Source organism: Phaenicophaeus curvirostris, chromosome 12 (assembly GCF_032191515.1).
Source record: "Phaenicophaeus curvirostris isolate KB17595 chromosome 12, BPBGC_Pcur_1.0, whole genome shotgun sequence".
Taxonomy (NCBI): Eukaryota; Metazoa; Chordata; class Aves; order Cuculiformes; family Cuculidae; genus Phaenicophaeus; species Phaenicophaeus curvirostris.
Window position 1 is genome coordinate 4,168,183 of NC_091403.1, and position 19,041 is coordinate 4,187,223.

At 43.3% G+C, this 19,041-nt stretch overlaps 1 protein-coding gene across 2 annotated transcripts in view; it reads left to right on the forward strand.

Moving 5' to 3' along the window:
• The first annotated feature begins 6,186 nt into the window (after positions 1-6,186).
• Positions 6,187-19,041, forward strand: part of ATOSA (atos homolog A) — a 49,487-nt gene continuing 36,632 nt past the window's right edge. Inside the window, exons 1-2 of one of the 2 annotated variants that reach the window (XM_069866730.1) lie at positions 16,357-16,513; positions 16,876-17,052. In XM_069866730.1, the coding sequence (XP_069722831.1) occupies positions 17,046-17,052 (7 nt within the window). In that variant the 5' untranslated portion in view covers positions 16,357-16,513; positions 16,876-17,045. Of the gene's footprint in view, positions 6,403-16,356; positions 16,514-16,875; positions 17,053-19,041 lie in introns of those variants that run through there. The other variant, XM_069866729.1, reaches the window with a different exon arrangement.

Consider the following 19,041-nt stretch of genomic DNA (forward strand, 5'->3'; position numbering starts at 1 on the left):
TAAGGGTTGACTTTACTATAAATATGTACAGCAATCTTTTTCATTTTCAAGTCTTAACAGACATCCAAAGGTGAGAAATTTAATTACTTACTGCAATTTTGGGGTTTTTGCTATACATAATAGTATGCTTTACTGCTTTTGTTCGAGATCCTTGAACAAATGTCAACTTCCCTTCAAATAATGTTATATGGGTCCAGAGGAGGGCTACGAAGACGATCCGAGGGCTGGAGCACCTCACATATGAGGACAGGCTGAGAGAGTTGGGGTTTTTCAGCCTGGAGAAGAGAAGGCTCCAAGGAGACCTTAAAGCGACCTCCCACTACCTGAAGGGGCTCCAAGAAAGCTGGGGAGGGGCTGTTTACAAAGGCTTGTGGTGATAGGATGAGCGGCAATGGGTCTAAACTTGAAAAGAAAAAAGAGAACCAGTGAAACTTGCATCTGGGTAATTTTCACACTTCTGTACTGAAAAATCATTCCTGAAGTGTATGTTCAACCCTTTCTGTTCGATGCTGTTTCCATTCAGTATTCACTACCTATATACACATGTGCCACTAAATATATATACACACCACTAAATAGCCATAAATATATTAGAAGGGCCCTGGATAATAACTATACAACTAAAAGTTTTAGAATAAGGCCATGGCAGTTTTGCAATAGCTCTGGCATTTACCTAATAAATCCCCATTCACTGACTAGTTCAGTAAAGGATACACAACTTCTCTTGTAAACCATGTGTGTGGTTACATTAAGTATTGCCCTGTATTTAACAACGTGCTACTTTCCTGCCCTACTCTCCTGTAAGTCTAGTAGGAGCTGCAGTATTAATTTAGCCTGGGTGGAACTATAGGCTGGGCTTGTTGTTCCAGGCTCCTCCACAGAAACAAATTATCCTTTTCATTTATGGTGCCTGTGGAAAGTTGTCTGTCATTTCGATACACTTAGCAGTGTAGCTGTAGTAATTCTTTAATGTGCTACAAATGTGCTCGCTGTCTGTTTTTTCCTAGATGCAACAGCTGTGTTTGCAGGGCGACATGTACAAGCTGGCCTCTTGGAGGGATGCTGGCACTTCTCCTCTGTCTGCTGGACTCTTCTAACTAACTGCTAATAATGTGAGGGAGGATGAGCACCGCCTGAAACTGGTAAGTCTGAAGTCTGACAGAGGCTGAATGGGGTGGCAAGTGCTGAAAAACTCAGCAAAAAGTGGTTGCAGTACAAGCTCCGAAGGAGTAGCAGTGGAGACACGTGAGTCCTGCTATAGATGAGAGCTGCCCGAGCCGAGAGAAGCTTGCTGGGATGTGCTGATACAGTGCTAACCAGCCAGCTGCTGAGGAAGGAGAGAGAAAGTAAACAGCACTGGCGGAGACGTCAGAAGTTGAACTTTGTGAACTCCAACCAGATGGAGTTACACCAGCAATTAATTTGGTGTAATTACTTGTGCAGGACTGTGCTGGAAATTATTGCAGGATAGATCAAGTCGTTAGTAATAGGTAAACAACATTGCAAAACTCCAAACACCTCCTTCCAAGTGTTATGCCCTCACTTTCCATTGAAGTTAATAGAAATAATGTAATTGGGGTGCTTGGATTCCTGCCCAAGCACTGCAATGAGTAACTGGGGTACAGCTTCTGGATATACCTGCTCAAAAGTAAACTGAGTGATGACCTAGATTAGAAATGGTCCTCATGCCTTCTGTTTTCCCAAAAGCTTCTACTCTTGGTGACATCTTGCTGTTTCTTTTGATAAACACAGATTTCTAGCTTCTGTTCGGGAATGTCAGGACTTTCTGTTGATACATAGACTTCAGTTTTAACATAGAAACCTATATATTTTATGACTAATGTTTCCACCAGGCTTAGTCCTGGGTAAACATTGTGTAATACTAGCCTTCATCAGGGAACTTGCACAATTCTCTTGAAAAGATATTGGGAAAAAACCCCAAACCCTTTCCAGTACAGAATGACCATCACAGCCAGATCTGCTGTGTAAAAGAGAATAATATCCCTCTCTTTCAGAAATTAACGATCTATTCACAAGTAGATCGTTTACTTTTCAGTGTGTCACTGCCTGATTAATCAAGTGGTGAGGCAATGAAACTTAACTGTTCCTATCTTATTGAGTAGGTGTCCACTTAGATTGACATTTATACAAAATGGGTGGTTAGGCTTTTTCGTAAAGCAGAACCCTTATGCCTGTTTATCTTCGTTATTTTATATTTAGTGACCTTCCAGTATCTGAAAGGGCTAGAAGAAAGCTGTGGAGGGACTGTTTACAAAGGCTTGTGGTGATAGGACAAGGGGCAATGGGTATAAACTGGAATGGGGCAGATGTAGGCTAGACAGAAGGAGGAATTTCTTCACTGTGAGAGTGGTGAGGCCCTGGCCCAGGTTGCCCAGGGAAGCTGTGGCTGCCCCGTCCCTGGAGGGGTTCAAGGCCAGGTTGGATGGGCCTTGGGCAGCCTGGTCTGGTGGGAGATGTTCCTGCCCATGGCAGGGGGATTGGAACTAGGTGGTCTTTAAGGTCTCTTCCAACCTTCTAACCCTCCCAAACTATTCTATGATTCTATGATTTCCATTGCCACCAGTCAGCACTTCAGATGAAACAACACTATTTTGTGATTCTATGATTCTCTTCTAGAGCTGGTATCTAATTATGCACCACAGATCACTTGCTGAAGAAGTACACAAGGTTTATGAAATATCATTTTAGGAGTTGCTCCAAACGGAGAAGAGATATACAAGTTGCTGTTTGTAAAGTGAATTATGAAAACACATGAAGGGCTTAATTTCAGGTGGCAAGAAGGCCTGACTGTGAGATCTCAGTCTCTGGAAGAGTGGCAGAAGAGATTCCATCCTGAGAGGCACTAAGCTCCTCTTGCTGCTGCCAGCAGAGTGAAGGCAGCACAGGGCATCCCATGTGATCGGAAGAACTTGAGGAGCAGCACAGGACAGGGACTGGGTTGCTTCCTGCTAAAGGAATCTCCTGTATGTAAACAAGGTTTAGTAGCAAAGTGTGGAGTCCAGGAAATTATTTCTGGCGAGGAGGATAAGCTTTCCTTTTGAGAGGAATGCAATTATTGCTCTGTTGTTCTCATAGTTCCCTCTCAACTTAGTCTTGGCTGTCTCCAGTGAGAAAGTACTACTTGGAAAATAAAGGAATATGAGAACACATGGGGACAGGGGGGTGGGAGGAACAGATGTCATTTCACTAATTTAAAAAAGTGAATTTAGGAGGCAAGAACATGATAATAGCCATATATTTTTACTTTGAAAGGGCCAATTAGTGTAATTAAGCAACCAAACTGTTTGGTAGGAACTGCAAGGAAAGATAAATCCCTGTAGGGTAGCAAAATCAGGGTCTAACAGTACAGCATATACACTTATTGATATACCCTTGTTTTGTTTGTTTACTGTCTTCAAAATACTTAGCACCAGGATCGTGATTTGTGTACTTCTAAGGAAGAAAACTAAAATATTGCTCTTCCTGCTCTTTAGCAGATCCTGATTTTTCCAGTCATGGGACATATTTCCTGTAGAAGTAACTCCACTGACTTCATTGACGCATTTATCTTGAGAAAGAATTATGCTTAATTCTTTTTCTTTTACCTGTATTTATTGATGAACTAAAAACCAAACCCAAAATGATTGTGACACCTAAACCTAAACTTTTAGAACATATTGATATTTTAACTTTGTCTAAAACAATTTTGTCTAGTTGAACACTGTGTCAGGCTGCTCTGAGTAGGAGGTTTTTTAAAATCCCACAGCCAGTTTCAGCCAAGCTTCACACGTGGGTAGTGTTCATAAGGGAAGAAAGGTCTGACGCGCTTCAGGAAAAGGAGGAGGTAGAGTGGCCCTGTTGAGGTTTCAACTGAGAAAGAGGCTGCCACTGAAACTCACATTTTTCAACAGCAAAGCCTGTATGTGTGAGAACTGCTGTGGCTGCACGGATTCTGCAGCTGGTCTAGACACCAAATCTAATCAACCATGAGATGCAAACTAATAAATAACCCAGTTTTGTCCGTGCTTGTGCTCCCAAAAGTACATGTTGGTCTCACTTTGGCAACAGGAGGGCAGTTAAAGTTCTGGTAGTGCTTTTGAGCTAATTCTGCTTTTGTGTGATGTTTTTCTGTTCCTGCTTTTCAGATGTTTTAACTTAGTGTTCAGCTTCTAAGGTCAGAAATACATTTCAGTACTGTCATTGTTTTCAAAAAATTTCCGAGTATGTGTAGGCGACTTCCCATGGTTGAAGCCCCTTATGCCATATTTTCTTTGCGTATTCATGCAGAGCTCATCATTTAGATGGTGACTGGGAGGAAAGGTATCAGTTCAACACTATTTTTAGCTATTTTAGCCAAACCAAGTCCACAAATTTGTTTGTGATGTTTATCCTTATTTTGGTTTTAGTATTTTACATTAAATAGCATATAATTAGATCTCTCTAGTGATTCTCAATTTTCTGCTCTTCTTTTTTCAGATCTGTCATATGTCTCTGTGGTCAAAAGGGAAACCGCCCTCCTTTGTATGAAGTAAAGCAGGACCTGAAGCACGTATCTCCCACGTAGCCGTTGCTCTCTGGGTTCAGAAGTGGTCTGACTGAAGAGGGGAAGCTGGCCCTGAAACCTCCTGCGCAGTCACACAGAGTAGGACTGCTCACCACACCTGGCTTATTCTTGTCATATCCCTGAGAACCACTGTTTTTTACGATAAGTGTTTTTCAGGCTGTTACCTTCATTTCCCATTGGCTTGAACTCCTAAGAATGGGAAACCACACGCTTACTGTTTGGCTCATTAATTATGAAAACACTATGGAAAAAACTGCTTTGAGAAGGCGTTCACGTGGAAGTTGTGCCTTTTTGTGTCTGGTGAGCTGTTAAAAGATTAAGACTTTAAATTAAGAATTACTATGTGAAGCATAACTGTTAAATAGCTACAGTTGTAGTTCAACAGTAGGAAGGCAGATTTGATTTTGACTATAAAACCAATATTGGAACAAGCTACAAACTAATTTGCAATGTCTTACAGCAACAATTAGTGGGCTAAAGGATGTGACTTTTCATGAGGATGAGTGTCACTGGTAGGAGGATCTGACAGGTGGCTGAATCACGCCCAGTGTAGTCACACCGAACTTCTCATTTGCATACATCCACAGTATGTATTGCTCAGTCAAATTCCTCCTTTTATAATTTTGGATTGCCTCATTTGCAATTATATTGCATCCGGCGGAGACCTCTGAGATCTGTAATTACCAAATACATCTACAGCAGTCACGCAGCAACAGAAGCGACACTCATGTACTCATAAGTGCAATATCAAAGCACTGCATGTGATACCCTCCTACTTGCCTCTGTATTTCAGGGTATGACTGAGATGAGAGGTGTTTACCGGACAGTTTATTCTGTGAAGCACGCTCATGATGTACAACTGATAAATGAAGGAGGGAATTAGAATCATAAAACAGTTTGGGTTGGGAGGGACCTTAAAGCCCATCCAGTTCCAATCCCCCTGCCATGGGCAGGGACACCTCCCACTGGATCAGGGGCTCAAACCCCACCCAACCTGGCCTTGAACCCCTCCAGGGATGGGGCAGCCACAGCTTCCCTGGGCAACCAGGGCCTCATCACCCTCACAGTGAAGAAATTCCTCCTTATGTCTAGTCTGAATCTGCCCCTCTCCAGTTCATACCCATTGTCCCTCATCCTATCACCACAACCCTTTGTAAGCAGCCCCTCCCCAGCTTTCTTAAAGTCCTGTTCAGGTCCTGGGAGGTCGCTCTAAGGTCTCCTCGGAGCCTTCTCTTCTCCAGGCCGAACAAGCCCAACTCCCTCAGCCTGTCCTCGTACGGGAGGCGCTCCAGCCCTCGGATCATCCTTGTAGGCAGAGGTGGGGAAGGAAGGGGACGAAAAGGGAAGGCAAAGGAGGGAGGGGAGGCAGGAAGGGGGACGGGGGGGAAGGAAGGGGAGGCCGAGCGGAGGCCGCTCCCGCCGCCAGGGCCCGTGCGGGCCGCGGCGCCGTCGCCATGGCAACCGGGGGGGCCTGGCCGGAAGCGCGCGCATTGGCCGGGGCGGGTCACGTGGCCGGCGGCGCGGGGCGGGCGGGAGGCGGGGTGGGGGGGGGGGCGCGCTCCGGGCCCGGCTCGGGGCCGGCGGGGAGGGAGGGGAGGAGGGAGGGAGGGGATGGAGGAGGGGACTGCGGGGCCGCCGCGCGGTGACTCAGAGCGGCGCCGGTGAGCCGAGGTCCGCTGTCGTCGGGAGCCTTTCCCCCGGCAGGTTATAAATAGCCCCGCCGTGTCAGCGGAGGGCAGCCCGGCCCAGCCCCGGGTCGGACGCGCGGCGAAGCCCCTTCCCGGGGCCGGCGGCGGCTCGGCTCCCCCCGAGGAGGCGCAAAATGAAGCCGGAACGAGGTAAACGCTTCGGCCGGGGCGGCTTCGTTTGGCTTTGTTTTGTTTCTAGGATGACGAGGGGTCGCGGCTTTGTCGCCGGCTCCGCTGTCACTCGGGGGCTCGGGGGCAGCTGGGGTCCCGCTCCCCTTTGTCTCTGGGGGGCGGGGGGGGGGGCAGGCGCCGGCCACACGGCTCTGTGGCTCGGGGAGCCGCGGGGTCTGTGTCCGGAGCCGCTGCAGGCACCGACCGGCCAGCTGGAGCTGAAAAACATCCCCAAAATAACCCCAACTTCCCCCCGTGGTGTTTCATAACCTGACGGTGTTTTCTGTTCTGGTTATAAGCGACGTTTTACCGTAACAAGCGGCCGGGAACGCTCATTTTTCATGATCCTTTGGTTGCATCTCACCTGGGCTGCTGACATCTGGGTTTAAAGGAAAATAAAGTCGACTGTCTACGTATATGTTTATAGCACTTCAGCTCTTTTGCGGTATAGCAACAGCTGCTGGTGCCCCTAGAGTTGAAAATATGCCATGGCTTCTATTTTGATCCACGCGAGCAGTGATTATCGATTCCTGGTACTTAAAACGAGATTATTTTTTTTAAACAAATCTTACAAGTGCTCATCATGGACTTCTCAGTGTCAATTAAAACGAAATTCATAGAATCACAGAATCACCAGGTTGGAAAAGACCCATCGGTTCACCGAGTCCAACCACTCCTATCAAATACTAAACCAAATTCTTGCTTCGATATTCGGGTTTCTTCAAGTTTTAATGATTCTGTTGTTTACCTGGTTGCTTTAAGTTTTAAAAACGCATTCTTTTTGTGTTATAATCAGTCTGGTGATTTGAGAAACACTTCAATACAGCTTAGATATCCGTCTATTAAGTGCCAACACTTACATGACATACATGTCTTAATTAGGTTTGTTAATGACACGTTTGCTAATAGTGACACTACGTAAATGATCGCTCTTTATATGCTGTAAGGATTATATGGTGTGACGATAGCACAGGTAGTACAGAAATTATCTCAGACACGTGCATAAATTAATGGGGTTTAAATACTAGGGATCTGAAACGAGCTTTTCTCTTTGCTTTCCTCATTTCTTAATTGCTTAAACCTTCACCTGATTGACTGCAGTGAGGTGAGCTGTTTTTAGAACCTCCTTAGATTTTAATACCAGACCCTGAAGCTTGAAAGCTGTTCACTGTCAAGGTGAAAGAAAATTTCAAAACAACCAGGTGAAGCCCAAGTCAATGTTTGCAGCTTTAAAATGTTCTGCTGTAGCAGTTCAGAGCCGCTAGATGACCTTTATCTATTCTTTTCTTTAATTTTTAGGCAGAAAACGTTAGAACGTTGGAAACATTTTTAGTTGCTGTGCGATTAATGATCAGATGCCTTTGTAATCTGGTGTAGAGGGAACAAAATTTGTAAAGAAAACAAGTTATTAGGTTGTCTTGGTTGGTTTTTTTTTTTCCTCTAAGCTGACTGTTAATAAATTGCAATTCTATCCATTGTAAAATGTCTACACAAACTGGGTGAAATCCTTCAGAAGTCATGTTTTGAAATTCTTTTAAGATAATTAGCAAAAATCTTGAAATAAATCACGGATCTTGCTAATCGTTGGAGAGTATCTCCAGCCATTTTAGTAAATACCTCTAGCTTAAACTGTGTGCTAATGTAATAGAGCAATACCATGCACAAAGAGGGTTTTGACAGTGCTGCCTAAATGCCACATGAGGCCCACGGAGGCTCTTAGGAGGCACGAATCATGCAAATGTTTACATGTGCTGCTTTCTGCAGAGCAGCTGCACCACAGGATACAAGCAGTCAAGTGTGCAGTCACCTGCTTCCAATCGTCGCAGATTAAAAGCAAAGGACGGGAGAAGCAGACCACAGTCTTCACTTTTCTGCAGACTCTCAAAAACCCAAGAAGGCTGCAAATCCACACACCAAAGAAACACAAAGAAACAGACTTAAAAAAGACTTGAAATGTTTGGGGGTTTTGTTTTTTTTTTTTTTCATTCTTGCAACTAATTGTACCAGAATTATTTGGAACAGAGACGTGTAGTTTTTGTAGTTAGAATTAAGTTTAAAACTATAATTAATAAGATGGTAATGCCCAGACATGTTGGAAGAAAGTATGGTTTAGCCTTTGTTATACTACCAATAAGATTGTTGTTACCCCCAGCAAAAAAGGGTGGTGCAGGAGAAGAAAGGGGAGGTCTAAATGTGCAACCACTTTTTTAGCAGTGGAAAATGTTACAGTATATTTCAAGTAAGAGAGGTGAGAGGGGTTGAGCATAAATAAAGAAAAAAGGGAAATTTGGCCCCAAGGTACTTACCTCTGTGAAGGAGGTAATAGGAAGTCTGAAAAATGCAGATATAAACATGCAGTATGTGAGAGCAGCATGGAATGTGGAGGGCTGTATAGCGGACCTGTGGGGCAGTTTTGCAAGTGAGGGTGAGAGGTTTGAAAGTGCAGGCAAAACCGTGGACTTGCAAAGGCACAGGGTGTTCACAGGATATGTCTCATGAGCACCCCTTGGGATTTGTCCAGCAGGTGGGGTGTCAGCATGGAAGAGCAGAGGTTGCTCTAAGCACTTTCACATAGCCACTTCTTTACTGGGGCTGGGGAATGCAGTAACTAAAATACTGATGGCTGCTGCTTGGCTTTACCTTTCCTTTACTGCCATTCTTAAAGCGAAGCGTGGAAGCATCTTAAAATACAGTGGTCACATTGCTTCAGCTGAGGCTTTGCCAGTGCCACTGTGAAGAATCATAGAATCACGAGGTTGGAAGAGACCCACCGGATCATCAAGTCCAACCATTCCTATCAAACACTAAACCATGCCCCTTAGCACCTCGTCCACCCGTCCCTTAAACCCCTCCAGGGAAGGTGACTCAACCCCCTCCCTGGGCAGCCTCTGCCAGGGACCAATGACCCTTTCTGTGAGAATTTTTTCCTAATGTCCAGCCTAAATCTCCCCTGGCGGAGCTTGAGGCCATTCCCTCTTGTCCTGTCCCCCGTCACTTGGGAGAAGAGGCCAGCACCCTCCTCTCCACAACCTCCTTTCAGGGAGTTGTAGAGAGCAATGAGGTCTCCCCTCAGCCTCCTCTTCTCCAGGCTAAACACCCCCAGCTCTTTCAGCCGCTCCTCGTAAGACTTGTTCTCCAGCCCCTTCACCAGCTTTGTTGCTCTTCTCTGGACTTGCTCCAGAGCCTCAACATCCTTCTTGTGGTGAGGGACCCAGAACTGAACACAGGATTCAAGGAGCAGACTCACCGGTGCCGAGTCCAGAGGGAGAAGAACCTCCCTGGACCTGCTGGCCATGCCGTTTCTGATCCAAGCCAAGATGCCATTGGCCTTCTTGGCCGCCTGGGCACACTGCTGGAATGATTTATCTCTCTTGCATATGTTTTTGGTGTGACGCTTGAGTTTTGGGGGTTTTTTTTGTCTTTCTGCAGTAACAACATATCAGCTTACCTTGCTTTGATCCATGATACCATTGTGATTTAGTTTCTGCAGCACAGCTGCCTAGTCAGCTGCTTTGTGTCGCGTGTTCAGACCACTGCTTTGCTCTTGCTTCTATTGAACTTCGTTCTAATGACTTCTGATTGCTTCGCCAGTTTATTGAGCTTGGAAGACAGAACTAGACTTTGTAGCAGTGTGCTTGCGAACTCTTCCAGTTCAGCTTCGTTCATAAACTGTATAAACACAATGTTTCACCATCGGAGTTAATGAAAACATTGCATAATGGCAGGGTGATAGCTTACTGCCAAACTCGGAAGGCTTGTTATGTACTCTTTGAGGACCCTTGGTGCACAACTGGAAAAAATCTTGTGGTTTAGATGAACCTACAGTATAGTCGTGTTTTACTGTGGGAATGTTACAAGGCATCAAAAGTATTACTATAGTCTAAATAGCTCAGAGTTACTGTTCCTTCCTCTTCCCTCCCCCTCACTGCTTAAATGATCAGTTAGAGGAAGGCAGGCTTGTTTGTCTCTAAATGCATGCTGGCTGTTTTTTATCACCTTACATGAGTCTTTTCTTACTTTTTTATTACCTTTCTTTGTTTATTCCTCTGCTCTGTGTTCTCTGTGTGGAGACTGTTCTGTTTTCACTTACAAATTAAGCAAAAAGCAGTTGTCTCTTACTTTCTTAAGTATTAATTCCATCCTTGAGATTATCCTAATTTAAAGAAGTGGCTTTCTGTCTACAAGAGAGGAACAATCAGTCTGAAGATCGCTTTTTCTCTTCTCCTTCCTTATTTGCAAGTCAAACTCAGATATATGCCTCCAGGTCTGTTTGTAGTAACTGGGTTAAGAGACTTTCTTCCCCCCTCTTTGGTGGTTTGGCTGGAAAGAGCTAGCTCTTTGGGTTCAGCTAAAGTCTGTTTACTACCTCCTGTTGCAAACAGAGCTGAAGGATCTCTGGGTGTGATTAATGAACAGCTGATTGAATGCTTTTCTTCAGATTCTTAGGAGGAAGGATGAGGAGGGGTGGAATTGAGGGGAAGTGATCTGAGCCAGTGTGTTTAGGAGTCGTGGAGTTGGTTGTGAAATTAGGAGACCTCGATAAGGTCCTTGTTTTTAAAAACAAAACTTAGTTTTATGCCCTGAAAGATTTTGCGGAAAACTTTTTAGCAAAGGTGATGTGCTACAGAGTGTGCAGACCCAGAAGAATATTTTGAAAAAGGATGAGTGGTATTTTAGTGTCCTGTATTGCACAGTGATACAGACACTTTAATTTTCTAATATCTTCTCAGTGAAATGTCACGAAGCGCTTAAACTTTTGGTGGTGGAATGACGTAGCCAGTAAACAAAGTAGTAAACTTGAAATGAGGTGCTTCCTGCTTAGTGGAGCTGTCACTCCAAAAGTGTTTGGGCAACGCTTCGGGCTCGGTTGCCACAGGTAAGTGCAGGTTGTGTGATAATGAGCTGGAGGTGACGCTGCTCCCTGGCCCAGGAGGAAGCGTGCAAGCAAACACGCTCTACCAGGCAGGGGCACGTGCGAGAAGGTACGCGTGGAGAGGGACGCTGGCTCTGATGGGCAGGAAGGGGTGGGGGGCTGTTGGCTTTTCCTATGTGGATTACTTTCAAATAAAACCAGCTTATTCTTTAAAAGAAAGTATAACTAAAACCCAATAAAACCCCAACCAAACCAACCATACTGGCAGGTGGTCAGGATATTACACTCAGTTTCCATTAATAAGGTGTGAAACCATCTAGCCCTAATCTTTGGAGAGAGCAGATTTGTCCTGATAACAAGTAGCTGCAGTAGATGAGGGTGAGTGAGCCTTTTTTTTTTTAAGCCTTTTTTTTCTTAATTGCGGGTACAGTCTAGATTCTTTCAATACAACTTTGTCCTTGCATTCAGGAAATGGGAATGTATGCTCTTTTATTGAATTTTTACTACAAAAATGGAACTTAGAAGAATTCTTAGCTTTTAGGTGGTTAACTTTTTTTTTCCCAAAAAAAAAGATAAAGCTAACGATATTCATCTGTAAAACTAAAAAAAAAAAAAATCTTAACTTTTGGTTTGAAATACCTGCTTATGTTAAAACTTTCCTATCCTGCAAGACTCGAGTGAGGCACATTTTTCTGTTGTAGAAGTAGCTTTTTGGTTGGAATTCTGCTTTTATACGTGTTCAGCAGAGTCTCCTTCACTTCGTGCCTGTTGCTGAGAGAGAACAGACCATTCTAGTAGTAACTTGGCCATTTTGTTCGGTTGGTATTGTCTATACCAGCTGCCTTCAGAGAGGCTCTTGTTGCTAAACCAGATATTACCAACATGGGGTTGAGGTGGTGGCTTGGGGCTTGTAAATACACCAAGCCCATAGGCTTCAGCTATATAACTGACCCTTCTGACCCTATTCTTTACTTGCTGAAGTGAGAAGCTGCAGCATGTCAGATCGGATCCCTGGGCTGAAACGTGTATTCGTTTGGACTTAGTTGTTAAGGGCAGTGTTGAAACTATTATTGGATATGAGGTCTGCCAGCTTCTAAATGTTTTTAAAAATAAGCTAACATTTATAAATATAGATTCTCATGAGAGATGTGAGCGTGTTGCCAAATGAAATTCTGCTTATTAAAATTAGAAATCTTCTGTGAAAACACAGTAACTGATGGGAACAAACCAGCTATATGGCATTTGTTAAAATAACTTGGTCTGTCTACTTCACTGTTTACAAAATGTGTCTTTGTTGTTTTGACAAATGCCTGCTAATAGCAGCTGTTAAACGGTGGTGAAATAGCCATAGCCTTTTATCCTATCAGCAACAAGTTTAGGATAACAGTCTGGCAGTTACTAGCTGTTCTTTTAGTCCATAAGGTCTTCCAGTTTAGATGTAATTATAGCTATAATATCTTCTTTCTACATTCTGGTATGGTTTTTATGTTTCATAGTTTTTTGAAGGTGTCTCACATCATTGTCTTTCAAGGCGCTAGTAAATTGTTCGGTCTTTGCAGGTCATTTGTATTTAATGTTTAGACAGAAGCCAGTTTTAAAGTTTAAATTGTTTTAGAAGTGCATGTACAATTGCATGGTTACCTTTGTACTGTCGAGTACAGAAACTTCATGTGTAAGTAGGCAATTAAGGGTGTCTGAACCTGCGTGAGTGCAAAATACAGAAGAGTGTCTCTTGGACTTGGGTAGGTGGTTGGACTTCGGAAGACTTTGCGTTCATTGCACGTTCCCTTTTTCTGCTGATCCCGTGCAGGGTGGGATGAATATAGCTATAAGCATGCAGCTGAAGCCATGTGCGGTTATTCTTGATCTGCATGCATGACTACCAAGATTAGAAGAGAGGTTTTTATAAATGCCACTCGTAAACAGTATAATTGACTTGTAAGACAGTCATGAAAATTCTCCAGCTCTTCTTAACAACTCAATGTTATTCTGACCAGATTGAATGTTTATACTAAAGTTGCTTGTATTAATATATTTTTTTTTCCTTAATGGGCCTGACTAGTTCTTTTCACTAGTGATTGTTGCATTACCTTTTAATGTTAGCTTTGAGACCAAAACTATTTATAAAGTTCCAGTCTGGGATGATATTACTACATTATGTTGACTCAAAATGCAAAGATGTAATGGGATAGTATGAGTTCTCAGGGATAATTTGGGGAAGAGCTGTGTATGAATCAGAGGAGGCAGATGAACACGCTGGGAAGGAAACACTCCACATATGTGAAATATTCATGATACTTCTGTGGGTATTCTAAGTGGAAGAACCCTTGTTAAGAATGAAGTCTGAGAAGTCTTCTGGACAACTTTGTTTCTTTAAGATCAGTAAGAGGAGTTCTTCAGCTCCTCCCTACACATTTACTTTGATTTGACCATTTCTCATTTTGTGGGAAGGCATGCGGTCTCTTTCTGTCCAGGTATGTCATACTCAGTAACCACACTTTTCTCTTAGCAGTGACCTGTGCATTTCCCAAACCCATTGCTAAGTATGATTTTTTTGTTCCTAGGGAAAAAACAAGTTGGATTTTCTTCTGAGTTGTACTAAAAAAAGAGAATGTATCTGAAATAAGGAATCTCTGATTGCACATGTGCCATGTCATCTGTTTTGCATTGTGTATCCTGGGAAGTTAGTGATTTGTTTCCGTTAAGATCCCTGGGAACCCAGTTGGTAAGTAAGTTCATTTTAGACTGTGAACTTCCTTAGTGAGGCTACAAGCAGGTGACTGCTCATGCTAGTTTAACCTCTTAATGGTTCTGTGCATGCAGGGATTCTTTGTTTTAGGGCGTGTTCCACACTTCTCTGTGCTATCATAAATAAAGCTTCTTTCTCAGGGTGCTGCACAAGTGTATTCTTATCATTTGGTTTAGTGGGGAAAGAAAGGAAGGGGCAGAGAAAGAACTTCAGAGAAGATTTGAGGGTGGTGAGTGTTAGCCCATGTCCTCAGTACAATCAGTATGACGATGGGTGGTGTCGGTGTTTTCTTCTGAGGGTCAGGGGAAGGAGAAGGAGAGGTGCAGGAAGAGCTGCTGTGGTCAGCACGCTTTTCTCAGAGTCGTGGGAAGCCCTTCACCCATGCCAGGTATTGTTCTCCTTGGTTCCCTGCCAGGGCACTAGCCCAATGTAAGTGAAAAAAACTGTGGCTCGCTTACGCTTTCGGGCATATCAGCAAGTTTGGTAGAAAGCTTTGTTTGCAGACTTGAAGGGGCAGAGAGGGTGGTTAAGAGTAATATCTGAGGAAACTGTGGCGACTGGTTGCTGGAGGCATGACTTCTTTGTTAGCAGAGTCAATTTGATATGTTTGACTGATTATTTTTGTGCTGTTTTCTGTGAAGTCACAAGTGTCGCTACACTTCCTTTGCGTTTTAGCCCTGAATATTATAACACAGCCCAAGTAAGACATCCTATCTACTTGCTCTTCTTTGTCACAGCTTTTTTAGTCAGGCTTTTAATTCTGATGAAGTAGCGGGACGTGGGGGTTGGGGGGGAGAATACAGATGCAGGAAGAGAAGAGCTTTAGTAAATATTCCAGTGATGTGGAGTAAAGGAGTTTTCTACCTGTAAAAACTGAACAGAGGCAAAGTTGTTTAGATCAGTATGGACTGAGAATGCATGGTTAGGTGAAAGGGATTAATATCTAAATCTTAGCGCACGTGCTGCTCAAAGGTAAACACTTTTTTCTCCGCTGTCTGGTTCTTTAAACGTGACTCTTTTAACATATTTCCTATGCAAGGTTTCCAACTTCAGATGCCTAATGAAAAGTATGGCTTTACTTTGCCTTATTTTGAAGGGAAACAGCTTCTTCCTTTTGGAGCGCATGCAATTTGAACAGCTCAAGAAATTTTGTTTACTGTGGCAAAGACATGAGAAACAAAGTATCTGGAGGACTAGGATGGAGGAGAGGGCTGGGTAATGAAAACTACAGTACCTGCAGCATAATTGTTTGCACTGTGCCATGTGCATGCTTTTTAAGAAGGAGTAAACTCAAGGAGCCTATTTATAAAGCTGAAACAGGAGGAATAGTTGATAATACTAGAGAAATTTGAAAGTGGGGATCAGTGTAAAACTGCTAGAATACACATCTGCCTCATCTTACATCAAGGGATTAAGTTCAGTAAAATTGGCATAACTGACTATTATTGTATGGCCTCTGGATGTTTCCTACTGATAGTCTCACTGAATTAATGAGTTTCTGTGAGCAAGCGATTTGGATCCACTAGAGAGAAAAAGTTAAGTGATGGTGCTTGATATGCATTGTATGTTCTTTCATCCCATCTGCATGCTGAGAATCTATCATGGCCTTTCATAAAAGTTTTGGGACAGTTTCTAAGCTGGCTGTATTAATCCTCAGTTAAGCTTCTGATATGAAATTTTGAGCAGCTTTATGATGTGCACTGATTTGTTTTGGTTTAAAATCATAGTAGAACTGTTAGCATGTGATGCTTTCAACTTTTCTAGGTGTGCTGCAGACTATGTGTAGTCTTCCTCACTCAAGGAATTTGAGTTTAAACATCAGAAAAAGGAAGACTGAATGGTCTATCATATCAGCTCTTTAACATGCATTGCAGCATCAAGAACTGACCTCAGCTTTATTTAGAGGAATTGAGCATCTGAGGAGAGAGAAGGGGAATAGGGTTATGTACATGGGAGTGCTTAGTGGTTTTATATTCTGCAAATTAACAACTTCATAGAAAATGATAGTTTCAAGCAAGGGATATGTTGGCATAAGTGTGCTAGTTTTAGCTTGTCTGTATGGCTAGGCTGTGTAAACAGAAGGAGCAGAGCGTAAGTGACTTCATGGCACCTTAGGTGTCACGTACACACCTCTCTCTTCCTGCACGAGGCACGGTTGGAATCTGAACTAGAGTGCTTTTCTGAACTAGCTCATTACTAGACATTCTGTGCTTTGGCATGGCCTCCAAACACTGAAGTTGGGCATTTTTTTGTAATGTAGGGATGGTGCCAACTATCTCTACAGGCAAGTGCCTCTGAATTGATGCATAGTTTATTTGATAATGAGATGAACCACACTTGGCTGAGATTTTGTGCTGTACAAAACGTGCTGGACTACTTATTCCTAAAGTTTATGTTGGAATAAAATCCATTCTTATCAAGACCTCATCTATTTTTATTTGAATAAATTATCCTGTTTGTGGCAGAAGGTGGGTTGAAATACAATCTGTTTATCTTTCTTATTACTTATCATTTTGCACAGCGTTAGCACCACATGGGTATTAGCAATATTTTAAGTACAGCTACTTTATGATGATGGAATACCAGGTTAAGATGAAATCCTATGTGTGTCTCTGTGCTACTGTATTCTCTTACATTCAGTCTCGCTAGCAACATCCTGTTATCATAGGTATCATGTGCCTCTGCTGGAATTCGTGGAAGAGGTCAAACTTACAGAGGAGTAGGATGCTTCAAGATAGTTTTTAGGTTTAATTTCTAATATTGCAGTTTCTAAATTTAGTGTTTTATTATGCCAGATGCATTCATTTCTGGGGTGTTCTTCCACAAACAGGCACAGAGCTCAGCTCCACATACCTGCAACTGGCTTAGGACTGTAAGATTAAAAGCTGGTGTGTCAACATGCTGTCCTACTTCTACTGTATTTGAAGAATATCGGGTGTGAAAAGGATCTTTCTGGTTGCACTCCAGTAGCCCAGTGTGGGGAGACTGTTGAGGAGCATTATGGTGGGTAAGTATGCTTGTCATCTGGAGGCAGCTGCTGCTCGCTAGAACATTGTTAGCTGGCCTATAAAAACAACTGGTGGCTGTGGAGTACAGGCTCTGCCAACCCCCGTGGGAATTGACTCGGGGTTGTTGCCTCTGCCTCTTGTTAGCAAAACTTTTAAACATACTGTGTTTACCAATGTGATAAATATTCCTCTCCCCCCCCCAATAGGTACTGAATAACTGTTTCATAGAAAATCATCCGAGTACTTTTTTCAAAGGCTAGGTGGCTGCTTGGTTAAGAAAACTTGAAATTACTTTTTCAGGCAACTATGTAAACTGCGGTGTTTTTGTAGAAGTAAATGTTCCATGAAAGCAAAATACTTGAAAGCAAACTGAGACAGAGTATACAGGAAGCTTGAATGTCAGTGACTAATGAAATGGTCTGCTTTGGGTATGACTGTGAGGCACTATCTGTATCTGCAGTCTTTGAATGGGGCAACTACTAAATGGTATCCAGCTTTCTTCAGATAAGATCTTGTATAGCCTATGTTTCCTTGCAGCCTCACAGCTAAATAGCTAAAACATACTACTATATAAAATGTGAATGAGGAAGAGTTGATCTGTAAAGAAAGTAGCATGTTTTTTGTGCTCTTGAATGGATTACTGATCACTACTGGGTTTTGAATGTATGTGGCTATGAAGTCCAGTTTGATCTGGACTTCTGGCTTCATGGCATCTAACTACAGAAGAAGAGTTTTAACCTTGTTTTGTGATGTGATTAACCTGAGAGTAAGGGGTTTTTTTTTGTTTTGTTTTTTTTTTGTTTTGTTTTTTACTATGTTAATATGATGAATGCCTTCTGACTTGGTTCTTGTAAATAGGTAAGAACCGGATGAAGTTGTTTAATGCAGACAACATGTTGTTTAGACTGTGCCTGGAATAATGGGTGCAGATTTGAGACTCCTCTCTTGAAACAACTTCATAAATCAGTCCGCAAAAGTGCCCATGAAAACACTGAGGAAAGGATCAGGGAAAATGCTGAAGTAGGGAGCTCATCAGGTGGGTTTAAGAACCTCAGTAATACAAGGAGAGCTGGTAATGGCATTTTCCACCCCAGTGTGTATCTGCGAGGGTAGAGAGATGACTGAGGCGCTCTGAGCCGCTTCCAAGTGGACCAAGTGGAAAAGCACTGTGGGAAGTGAGCTCGTGCTGACTGGAGGGACAAGTAGTTGCGTTTTCCCACTTAGGGTCCATGTTCATCACCTTGTGTACGCTGCTGCTTGGAGTCGGTTCTTTAGAACTAGCTGAGCGTGAGCTTGGAGAACTTTACTGCGATGCCCGGGTACCGGGAAGCTTTTCCTAGCTCTGAGTGATGGATGTGCCGGTGCCAGCTGCCACACTCTGGGTCCCGCTGCAGGGGTGAGGACAGCTGGGCCTCCCCTGTTGTACTCCTGAGCAAACCAGCGTGAGCTGCTGTGCAAACGCAGTGTCCGTAGCGATGCCTGATCTAGTCATAGAAATCCACGAACAGAAAAGTTCTAGTTTCATTATATTTAAGGAATAAAACAATGAAGCTGCAGAAGACTGGCATCGGACCAGTACTTCAGGAGCCAAAAAAGATGGCAGGTCAAGATAACCCTTATTTTGAACTTTATATAGAATTGTAGAATCACTAGGTTGGAAAAGACCTCTTAGATCGAGTCCAACCATTCCTATCTGCCACTAAACCATGTCCCCGAGTGCCTCATCGACCTGTTTTTTAAACCCCTCCAGGGATGGCGACTCAACCACCTCCATGGGCAGCTGTTCCGGTGCCCGATGATCCTTTCTGTGAAAATTTTTTTCCTGATATCCAGTCTGACCCTCCCCTGGTGCAGCTTGAGGCCAAATGTTGCATCCTGCACTTGGGGCACAACAACCCCGTGCAGCTACAGACTAGGAGAAGTCTGTCTAGAAAGCGGCCCCAAGGAGAAAGACCTGGGGGTGTTGGTTGACAGCGACTGAACATGAG